General features: G+C 42.7%; 1 protein-coding gene across 1 annotated transcript in view; it reads left to right on the top strand.

Moving 5' to 3' along the window:
• Positions 1 to 5,419: 5,419 nt before the first annotated feature.
• The window catches only part of LOC100551618 (acyl-CoA (8-3)-desaturase), a 33,246-nt gene continuing 26,317 nt past the window's right edge, over positions 5,420 to 12,348 (top strand). Inside the window, exon 1 of the mRNA XM_003224119.4 lies at positions 5,420 to 5,708. Coding sequence (XP_003224167.1) covers positions 5,523 to 5,708 — 186 coding nt within the window. The 5' untranslated portion in view covers positions 5,420 to 5,522. The remainder of the gene's footprint in view (positions 5,709 to 12,348) is intronic.

Raw genomic sequence — 12,348 nt, 5'->3', positions numbered from 1 at the left:
TCCTAAGCCTTCCTCTGCCGGGTCCACCCCAACTCCTTCCTCTCTCCATCTGACCCCTCCCCTCCTCCCCTCACTGGACCTTCAACCAACTTTCCTCATCACAACCCCTTAGATAACTCTTTTAAATCATGTACACCTTCAGAAATAGTTTAATAAAAATTATATTTAAAAAAGGAAGTGCTCGAGTTTCTTCATAACTGTCCTTCCAAGTCCTAGGGTGCATCACTGCTGTAGAATTCTAGACTGCCAGTGCCTCACATTGACAGGTGTCTTCAGAATTTGTGATGGAGCCATGTCATGTTTTCAAACAGTATCAAGCAGAATTAAAGCAGTTTGACACCACTTTAACTGCCATAGTTCAATGCTATGAAATCATGGGAGCTGTAGTTTTGCCAGGTTTTTGGAGAACAAGCTCTATGAAGAGTGGCTTAAAGAGCTGGGCATATTTAGCCTGCAGAAGAGAAGACTGAGAGGAGACATGATGAGGGCCCTATATCAAGATGTGAGGGAAAGTCATAGGGAGGAAGGAGCAAGTTTTTTTCTGCTGCCTTGGAGACTAGGATGCGGAACAATGGCTTCAAACTTAGGAAGATTCCACCTGAACATTAGGAAGAAAATCCTGTGAGAGATGTTCAACAGTGGAACTCCCTGCCCTGGAGTGTGGTGGAGGCTCCTTCTTTGGAGGCTTTTAAGCAGAGGCTGGATGACCATCTGTCGGGGGTACTTTGAATGCAATTTTCCTGCTTCTTGGCAGGGGGTCGGACTGGATGGCCCACGGGGTCTCTTCCAACTCTATGATTCTATGACTTTCTCTGCCAAAGAGTGCTGATGCCTCACCAAATGATAACGCCTAGAATTTCATAGCATTGAGCTCTGGTAGTAAAAGCGGTGTCAAGCTGCATTAATTCTACAATGTAGATAGAGCCTTAGATTTCTTCTGATTTCTTGACTGCAGTCTAAAATTATCCTATATGTGTGTGCATGTTTGTATATGTAATTGTGCATATATGCACACATGCTGGTGTATATATGCAATGCTGTCTGAATGTCATTGGGACCTGCTTTCATCTCTTTTCCCCTTTTCCCTGCCCTCATACTTTTTCACCTTTCCTTCTCTTCCTTCCTTCCATCCTTTTTCTTTATTCCCCCTTGTTTTACTTTCTTTCCTTTCCCTCCCCTTTCTCCCTTCTCCTGAGAGGACGTATCTCACAATGTCTCCATAGCAACATGCCTCTTTGTGGCTCTTTCTTCCCTTCTTCCCTTCCTTGAATACACGTCACCTTTCTTTCCCAGTGACATCACAGGGGTCCACTTTCCCTAGCAAACAGCCACGTAGGGAATTTTGCCAACCAGTCCTCCTTTGACCATCAACTTAGTAATGAAACCACGCTTGGCTTGGGGCTGCTGACTTCTCTGCCAACAATCAACTTTCAACTCTGTTCCTCCTGGGTTTTAATGAGAACTTTTGTTTTTGTTGTTTTCAGATTTTATTTTTATTTATTTATTTATTTTGTGGAGACTTCTCTTAATTTTCTCTCTGGCTCATATTTATCACTGATGACTGAGCTTAGCAAAATATATAATTTAACTGATGAGTCTCCACAATAATTGCAATTGGTTTAAAATGTTTTTAATGCTTAATATTTATTTGATATTTGTTTGTGTCTGATGTGATTGTAAAGGCGTGGAATGTTTGTCTATGTATGTGAATGCTGTAATCCGCTCTGAGTCCCTTAGGGGAGTAAGGTGGAATATAAATAAAGTGTATTATAATTATTAATTCAAATCCCTCTTATCTCAAAGATAATTTTTCCATTAAAATACTATTTATCTTACATGCCATTAGATAAGAAAATGTACTTTCTAAATAACAAATAAAGTATCTAAAATAATGACACATAGTAAATGAGAATGTAAACAAATAAACAGAAAGGCAAAACCTGCACATTCACATGGAACAATAGCAAAAGAAAGATCAACTTTAAAATGGTAGAAGCACAAAGTTGTGGCAAGGAAGCACAAAGTGAAGAGGCAGAAGCATCATTTTCTTCATCTTGTACTCATTCCAGCCTCCCCCCTCTTTTGCTCTCTCTCTCCATGAAGCTAAACATACCAACATGAAGCAGGGAGGCAGAGATGCAGTTCCCTTGAAGCCTAAAGCCCTATACTCTCGCACTAGCACTCCCTCTAGCGCTAGCTGTAACTCAAAACGCTGCTCGTACGTCAGAGCAAAACCTGGCCCAAGCGATGACTCGTGACTCAAAATGCTTGTGAGTTCGGATGCTTGTAATATATAAGTATTTTGACCTTTAAGTACTGGTAGTGTTTGGGATGGAGCCAGGACAATAGGAGTTGCAGTTTATCCTTATCCAGAGACCACTGAACCCCACTGATGATGGGGTCTCGGCTAGTACAGTGGGTTACATTGCCAGCTACAGAAGATCTTGCTGATCAGAAGATTGACAGTGCAAGCCACAGGTCAGGGTGAACTCCCGCCATCAGCCCTAGCTTCTGTTTACCTAGCAGTCCAGAAACAGCAATGTGAGTAGAAAAACAGGTACTGCTTTGGCAGGGAAATAAAAGGTACCACTGAAAAACATGCCGGTAATTCGATCAGGAAGGAGTCCATGGATGAGTGTCTCCTTAGCGTGGAAAAATGAACAGCACCTCCCCATGGCTGAGTCGAGGACAGCCTGCAGATGCCTGAGATGGAAAAAAGAGGGACACGTTGCCTCTGTTTATGTACTATCTGTCTCTGTCAATTGTATAACAGCATTGAACGTTTGCCATATATGTACCTGTAATCTGCTCTGAGTCCCCTCGGGGAGATAGAGTGGAATATAAATAAAGATTATTATTATTATTATTATTATTATTATTGACACAATGACATTGTATGACACAGCAAACAAGATAAATATGCTGGATTTCGTATCACAAAATCACAAGTCGAACACTTCCCAAGTGGTGCTGTTGTTGTTGTTGTTGTTGTTATTATTATTATTATTGATCTGGACCAAATGCAGTACACATACTCCTCATGACCAGTTTTAAGTACTGATGGGGTTTGAGGGTGATGGACCTGGGATGATGGTAGTGGTACTTTGTTACAATATGTAAGAAATCAGTTAATGTGTGTGTGTGTGTGTGTGTGTGTGTCAACTGCAAAATAAGATGTATGAAGCTGATTGGTTGAGCCATGTCTGGAGAGCTGTTAAACCTGGGAGTTTTTGATACTGTTGCAATTTTGTTCAGGCTTGAGCTAAGCAGGTCCAGAAACAGTTTTGAAAAGTGAAGCAGAGAGAGAGAGACAGAGTTTGGAGAGTGCTCTTGCTTCATGAGCTGCTGGAAGGAATTTATCCACATGGACAAAGGAAATACTATTTTAAATCTCTCTTAAAAAGGTCATTATGTGAAGAAGTGCAACTGAGCACATAGTACATATGTTGTTCTGGGTTCTAGAAGAATAAACCACTTGTTCACACAAGGTCCCCCATGACCTTCTGGCAAACAAGCTAGTCAAATGTGGGCTAGGCAAAACTACGGTTAGGTGGATCGATAATTGGGTAAGCGAACAAACCCAAAGGGTGCTCACCAATGCTTCATCTTCATGCTGGAAAGAAGTCACGAGTGGAGTGCCGCAGGGTTCCGTCCTGGGCCCGGTTCTGTTCAACATCTTTATTAATGACTTAGATGAAGGGTTTGAAGGCACGATCATCAAGTTTGCAGATGACACCAAACTGGGAGGGATAGCCAACACTCCAGAACCGCCTCTGCACCTGAACATCAGGATGAACTTCCTCACTGTGAGGGCTGTTCGGCAGTGGAACACTCTGCCCCGAAGTGTGGTGGAGGCACCTTCTTTGGAGGCTTTTAAACAGATGCTGGATGGCCATCTGTCAGGGGTGCTTTGAATGAGATTTTCCTGCTTCTTGCAGGGGTTGGACTGGATGGCCCGTGAAGTCTCTTCCAACTCTACAATTCTATGATTCTTTATTGTTCACCTGCGTGGCACATATCTTCTTTCTCTGGCAAGGCAGTGCATGGATTACACATTTTGATTTTTCATTACGTCACATCATTTACCCATATCCTTATGCATTCTAGTGGAACCATCTATTAAAACAGAAAACAAACAATGACTTTAAAAAAAAGTATTATAAATTACATAACCTGGGCATTGCTGGGTACCTATAATATATTTATATTAATATATAAATATTAATATATTGTAAATACATATAATATTGATAATATTATAATGTAATACAATATAATACTAATAATACAATACTATAATAGTAATTATATATATATTACATGTAGCATTACTAATAATACTACAGTATAGCAGTATCGTTTAATATAGCAATATATAATGCTAATATTGTGCTATGCTAATAATATAATATATTGTAAAGGTAAAGGTAAAGGTTTTCCCCTGACATTAAGTCCAGTCGTGACTGACTCTGGGGGTCGGTGCTCATCTCCATTTCTAAGCCGAAGAGCCGACGTTGTCCGTAGACACCTCCAAGGTCATGTGGCCGGCATGACTGCATGGAGCGCCGTTACTTCCCACTGGTGCGGTACCTATTGATCTACTCACATTTGCATGTTTTCGAACTGCTAGGTTGGCAGGAGATAATATATTGTATGTATATATAATTTGTAAGCCACTCTGAGTCCACTTTGGGGCGAGAAGGGCAGGATATAAATGTAGTAAATAAATAAATACCTAAGCTAGTGCATATATAAATATATCTGTAAGACTTTTTTTTTGTGTCAGGATCGATTTGATAAACTGCAAGTTGCTTCTGGTGTGAGATAATAGGCCTTCTGCAAGGACGTTGCCCAGGGGACGTCCTGATTTTTTAAAAGATAATATTTTATTGACGAAAGACAAAAAAAAAAAAAAAACCCATGACTGACTAAAAAAAATTGATATACATCGACGTCCTGACGTTTGACCATCCTTGTTGGGAGGCTTCTTTCATGTCCCCAAATGGGGAGTTGGAGCTGACAGAGGGAGCTCACCCGCTCTCCCCGGAATCGAACCGCCGACCTATCGGTCAGCAGTCCTGCCGGCAGAAGGGCTTCACACATTGCGCCCCAGGAGGCGTAAAATAGGAAAGCTACAGTTGCTCCTAGCAAGCGGCAGCCTCTTCTCTTCTGTTCGCTTCCCAGAGAGCCAGCTTGCAAAAGATGGTGGCGGACAATGAAGGCGTCAGCCAATGGGCGCTCGCGCCGCCGCATCTGCCGGCCGGCCGGACATCCAATGCGCGCGCCCCGAAACGCCCCCTCCCCCGGGAGATTCTTTTTTTCGAAGCGCTCGGGTCTTGCGCTTGGCCAATCGGCTCTCGAGGGGCGTGGCTCCGGGCACGGAGGCGACGAATGAGGGGCCGAGGGGGGCGTGGGCGTGTCCGCTGTCTGGGGCGCTTGGATGGTGGGGCCGCGGCGGCAGAGGCGCGGAGGCTGCTCTGGGGGAAGAAGGAGGCTTGCCGCGGCGGGCGCTGGGGTTGGCCATGGCCGAGGCGGGCGCGGCGCCGTCCTGTCGGCGCTTCACCTGGGAGGAGATCACGCCCCGCTCGGGGAAGGCGGAGGAGCGGTGGCTGGTCATCGAGCGGAAGGTGTACGACATCAGCCAGTTCCACAAGCGGCACCCGGGGGGATCCCGCGTCATCAGCCACTACGCCGGGCAGGACGCCACGGTGAGCCAGATTGGGCAAAGACGGGGCTGCATGGCCACCATCCCCTTCGAAGACGTGCCCGAGGGAGGGGCGGTCCTTTTGCAGCCATTGTAATCGTTATTTAGGAATGCAAATTCCCAACATCCTCTTCCTCTTATGGGATTCTGGGAGTTGCAATACCTGCAAGTAATCCCCCCTGTCTGGTCGAAGGCTTTGATGGCCGGAATCACTGGGTTGCTGTGAGTTTTCCGATCTGTATAGCCATGTTCCAGAAGCATTCTCTCCTGACGTTTCACTCACATCCACAGCAGGCATCCTCAGAGGTGGTGAGGTCTGTTGGAAACGGGGCAAGTGGGGTTTATATATCTGCGGAATGCTCAGAACTTTCGTCTGCCCGGGACAAGTGTGAATGTTGCAATTGGCCAGCTTGATTAGCATTGAAAATCCTTACAGCTTCAAGATCTGGTTGTTTCCTGCCTGGAGGAATCCTTTGTTGGGAGGTGTTACCTGGCCCTGATTGTTTCCTGTTTGGAATTCCCTATGAACCAGCCTGGACACAGCACATTATTTGAGAACACAGAAATGCTGGACCATCTAACGACCACCATGTCAGACTATACACAGAAGCCATTGAAATCTACAAGCATGTGCACAATTTCAACAGAAAGGAGGAAACAATGAAAATGAACAAAATCTGGCTACCAGTATTAAAAAATCCTAAAATAAGGACAGTAAAAAAAGAACAACATTCTGAAAATAGGGGAATTCCAGGCATGAATCAATCAGGACCAGCTAACACCTCCCAACAAAGGATTTGCCCAGGCAGTAATCAGCGAGGCCTTGAAGCTGCAAGCCTTTTCAGTGCTAATCAAGGTGGCCAATTGCAACATTCACACCTGCCTCCGGCAGACAAAAGTTCTTTCTCCCACCCTGGATATTCCACAGATATATAAACCCCACTTGCCTAGTTTCCAACAGATCTCACAACCTCTGAGGATGCCTGCTGTAGATGTGGGTGAAACATCAGGAGGGAATGTTTCTGGAACATGTCCATACAGCCTGGAAAACTCACAGCAGCCCAACTCCCAGAAGCTCCAGCAGCTGTCAGGATTTCTCTGCAGGTTCCATCTACACTGCCATATAATACAGCTTAACTGCCTTGAATTGCATTATATGTCAGTGTAGGCTCATGTAATCCACTTCAATGCAGTTGCATGGCCGTGTAGGTGGAAGCCCAAAACACCAAAGCTTGGGACCCACTCGTCTAGGGGATTTACGGTGCTTTTTAGGAAATAGAATTGTTTCTGTCTTGCAGGTCACATACTCTCAGCCCAGAAAACCCCATGATAGAGATGTCATAAATAGGAAAGGACTGAGAGACACAACAACAAAGTGCTCAATGGCTTGAAGTCACATTATGAGGTTCTTCTGATCAAGAACCAGTTGTCCCTCCTGCAGCCTGCAGGCTTTTTTATAGGGCGGATCTAACCCTAACTCTTACCTTTGGTGAGAGTTTGTTGGGTTCATATATAAAAAGGTGATAGGATCTGATCACGTAGTGGAATCTGCTTCTCTGGAGAGTTTGAAGCAGAGACTGGATGGCCATCTGTTCGGAGTGCTTTGATTCTGGAGCTTTTTAAGCAGAGGCCTGATGAGAGTGCTTGGATTGTGTGTTCCTGCATGGCAGGGGTTGGACTGGATGGCTCTTGGGGTCTTTTCCAACTCTATGACTTGGAAGTCCTCTCTCCAGTATATATAGGAACTACAGAGTGGGGAAAGTTCTCTGCACATACTTAGAGATGTCCCTTTGTTATTTCACAAAGTGTAGGGCTGAGTATTGGGAAGCACTGTGTCAAATCAAAGTAGTCCTTTCACCAGCAATGTGAATAGACAGGTCACCATCTTAAAGTATCCTCCAGAGGTATTTTGTGTTAATTAGTCCCAACCAAACCAGACGTTTCAGCCACATTTTGGAACAAGCTCATTTTGATGTGATGTAAGCTGTCAGCTCTGGTTACATTGTCTGGGTTCATCGGGTTGCATGGGTTGCAGTTCATGAAAGCTTATGTCCAAAGGTTTGGTTTTTTTGTGTTGGAGTATTTCATTAATTATGGACAAATGTTGCTGAGTGACATAGGATGCATGTATGTTTGGGCACATGTGTTGTAGATCTGCCCTTTTGTTTCAGAGAGCAACAAATCTGGAAGCCTCAAGAACCCACCTCAGCAGTGACTGAATGCCTCTGTGAGTTACAGTGCATCTACACAGCAGAATTAATGCAGTTTGACAGCATTTTAACTGTTATGGCTCCATGCTATGGAATCCTGGAAGTTGTAGTTTGGTGAGCCATCAGCACCCTTTGTCAGATAAGGCTAAAGACTCTGTAAAACCACATCTCCCATGATTATGTAACATTGAGCCATGGCAATTAAAATGGTGTCAAATTACATTTATTCTATAGTGTTGATGCATCCTTAGAGATACACTGAAACAGACTTGATACTTTATGAAAAAATGCCATGGCTCAGTCACATTGATGTAGGCATCTGTAAATGCAGCAGACATGTTCAGTGAGGCATCCGGCAATCTAGAAATTCTCGTAGTTGCTACAAGCTGTCACAGTCCAAAATGTTCACTGACTTTACAAAGTAACTATAATTCTAATGTAACTGACTGCTCTTAATGCCACACTTAGGGAAAACTCATTCAAATAGAGGAGGAGCTTTGTTTGGCTTAATAGACTAATAAATGTTTTTATTTGGCTCATAAATTCATACAAACTGTGTATAACATTCCATAAGAGATATAAAAAGGCTACACTGTCCATCTAGATTAAAACTAAAGAGAATGAAATTACTAGTGGTTACTCTATTGATAAAAAATTAGTAAATGAGCATATCATTCTTAAAACTTGACATATGGCTTTGGGGTGTAAAGAGTGCCAATATTAGTTACTACTATTTCCATAACCGATTGCAACAAATCCAGTTACATTTAGCAGAAATAAATGTGCATTCTTCTTCATTTTACTCCATCTCCAGTTCTGCAACCTGTTTCATAGAATCATAGAGTTGGAAGAGACCTCGTGGGCCATCCAGTCCAACCAACCCCCTGCTAAGAAGCAGGAAAATTGCATTCAAAGCACCCCTGACAGATGGTGATCCAGCCTCTGCTTAAAAGCCTCTAAAGGAAAAGCTTCCACCATAGTCGAGGGCAGGGAGTTCCACTGCTGAACAGCTCTCACAGTTAGGAAGTTCTTCCTAATGTACAGTTCCCCCATGTTGAATTGTTAATGGTTCTCAGGGGGTTTTTTTTTAGGACAGAGCTAGACCTTTATCTGTCAATTACCCATATTTAATCACATTAATAGTCACTATCACATAAAAATTGCACTTCCCTTTTTGCTGTCCCAAGTTTTGGTCTCTTAAAGTTCTTCATATAATAGTAACACATGCACCTGCCTCTTGGAACAACCCCCATAGCTTCTGGAAGTCAAAGGAGGACTTGTAGGCCTTATTTGCCTGCATGTACCAGTGGAGGAGGCCTATGGGGTCTCACTTAGCTGCCATCACATAATAGTTGCACTTCTTTTTCCTTTTGTCTCCTTCAAAAAAGAGTAGTGCAACTATTATGCAATGACATGTAGTATCTTGTGTTGAATTCCTCTCAAACAGAAAGTTTCAAGGATGGGCATCTCCCAAGGCCCTCAAAACCAGCAGAGGTTGCATGTAACTGTATTACACTTTGCTCAGTGTGTGCAGGCAGTTCAAGTATATCCTAATATTGAGGAGGACAGAAGAAAGAGTGGGATAAATCTCTGGGTGACTGGCAATAAGAATGTGAATATTCTCTCTTGTTTTATGAGTAGTGTTAACAGAAGGACTCAAAATGTGCCCTCAGTTGTTATTTTAAAATGATGAAAGCTCAGAGTAACCGGGGTTGATTTTTTTGTACAGAAAGAATGTAGCATACTGTATATAAGGTAAAGGTTTCCCCTGACATTAAGTTTAGTTGTGTCCAAGTTTGGGGGTTGGTGCTCATCTCTATTTCTAAGCCGAAGAGCCGGTGTTGTCCGTAGACACCTCCAAGGCCATGTGGCCGGCATGACTGCATGGAACACCATTACCTTCCCGCTAGAGCAATACCTATTGATCTACTCATATTTGCATGTTTTTGAACTGCTAGGTTGGCGGAAGCTGAGGCTAACTGCGGGCACACATTCCATTCCCTAGATTTGAACCACCAAACTTTCGGTCAGCAAGTTCAGTAGCTCAGCAGTTTAATCCGCTGCGCCACTGGAGGCCTCATACTATATACTTGTGTATAAGTCAACCTCTTGTGTAAATTGAGGGAGGTTTGGGGACCTGTAGAGAGGTTGAGGATAAAACCTAGGAACACAGAACAAACAAATATTTTCCTCTTTTTTTTAAAAAAAAAGCATAGGAAGAATTAAAAAGAAGGAGATGATCTGTTTATTTGAGGAGTTATAATTGAGGTATGTGTAAATCATATTATTGATCTTGAAATGACTATATCTATAGAAATATATATAAGAAAAGGATTGTAAATGAGAAAAAACTATGTGGTCTGAGAAAAAAAGAGTAGTAGAAGAGTAAAGGAAACAACCTGTCCCGATTAGGGACTCAGCATGAAGACAGAAACAAAAGGCAGAGATGAGAAGCTTTCCCACCTCATTACCCCTCCTTTGTCTGAACTGCAGAAAGAAAGGAAAACATCCTACCTTTCTGCCTTTCTCACCTTTTTCAGCCCAAGTGGTGTTCAGCAATGATATGGAGAAAGTGGTGAGCCACCATTTGGGTGCTTGAAATGAAGTGGAAATGGTGACAGCCATTTTTAATAAGTGCTAACTGCATAAGCATCTTTGCAGAGAAACTTTGGTAGTCATTTTAATAGGTACTCTGTCTACCTCTATTAAATATGGTCACCAGGGTCTCTCTGCAGAGAGGCTTATGCAGTAAACCCTTTAAAAGAATGACTGCTGCCATTCTGTTTCACCTCAGGTGCCCAAAATGTTGGCTGCAGGAAGGAAGGGGAGTCAGGCAAGGAAGGCAGGCATAATGGGGTGGGAGCTTCTGAACTCTGCCTCATGCCATTGACCCATGTATGTCAACCCTGTTTGGGGGGGGGGGTGATTTTGATCAATTTTTGTTTGTTTTACTTATATACATGAGTATATATGATCTATTTAGTTTCTGGTTCTCAGACATCTGGGCTCAATGTCATTTGCATTGTGTTCTGCCAAGCCTATTTGGCTCCCCATCCTGTTTCTCCTCAACTGGTGCAGCAGGACCATGGGAAGCAGCGGTATTTGTGGGTTCATCATGCAACACATTTGGATTATTATTCCTTGAGAAATGCAAAGGGACAACTGATGAGCCTCCCAATCAATACTTTGTTTGGTCAAGGAAGGAAAGTACTGTTGCTGCACACTAACCAAGCAGCCAAACCTCTCATGGCATGCAGAAAAAAACAAGGGAGAAGCAAAGGTAGGACATCAGATAGCTTCCTTCCTTATCCCAGCATGCTGATGGTTGAAGTTTTTGAGCTGGACTTGTGCTGGATTTAGCAATCAAAAGAAAATTATGACTTATCAGCACTTTTTAAAGCTTCTGTAAACCCACCCTTGGACTCCATCAGAACCTGCAAGACAGAGGAGGCAATGGCAGCTAGACAACAACATTTCAGATTGAAAGCTAGGTAAAACCTTTTCCCTGATACCCTAACATTCTATATGCAGTGAAAAGTTCCATAGTGGAAGAACTACATTTCTGAGTTGAAGCTATTAGGCAGATTTTTGTCTGAGTGAAATAAAGCAGTGTTCACCAAGAATTCTGTTATATTTTTAGGAGTAAGCTACAGTTGTACAAATTCGTATGTGCTATAATTTACTAAATAGTAACAAAGTCTTTTAAGTTTTCAAGTGTTCTTGTTAACTGTCATTGAGACAAGTCTTGCAGTCTCAAGGTTATGGCTTGTTTGATTGAGTATATCCATCTTTTGTTTTTCCTGTGTTACACAATCAAAGACTTTGCTCTAATTTATACAGCACATGTAGGGTTTTTTTTTGTAATTCTTTAATGTGCTCCATTATTCAACATATATGATTCCTACTGCCTCTTCCTTTCCTGTACCCATTTTGACATCCACCATTTACTGCTCCATATATAGTTAATGTCTTTGTTCTAGAATTTTGAGCATCCCTTTGCTTGCCTGGGATATTAATGCAAAGGTTGTGTAGTAACTGCAATCCCTGGTATCCTATCCTTTTTTTGGGGGGGGGGGGGGGTTGAGATGTATATTGAGTGTTTCAAATCTGTGGGCCATTGTTTTTTTCCCCATATTTGTTGACAGATTTCAGTTAGAGAGAATAGATTCTGTCGCCGACTTGAAGCAGTCCTATTGCTTTGCCATCTATTCCTAGTGATTTATTTCTCCCAAGTGCTCTGAATAACTTTTCCTTCATTTTGTAAAACTGAGTTCATTTTCAAATAGTTCTTCCTAGAATGAATCTGCCATCCTTTCATCTCTTTTGCACATTTTGTTCAGTGTACTGTTTCCATCCTTTTTTTTAGTTGTACTTAGTCATGCAATGTCTTCCAGGTTGTAGAGCATCCCCGCTCTTGGTTTAAATTTGGCTTTG

Source organism: Anolis carolinensis, chromosome 1 (assembly GCF_035594765.1).
Source record: "Anolis carolinensis isolate JA03-04 chromosome 1, rAnoCar3.1.pri, whole genome shotgun sequence".
NCBI classification, from domain to species: Eukaryota; Metazoa; Chordata; class Lepidosauria; order Squamata; family Dactyloidae; genus Anolis; species Anolis carolinensis.
This window is presented reverse-complemented; position numbering and strand designations above follow the sequence as displayed.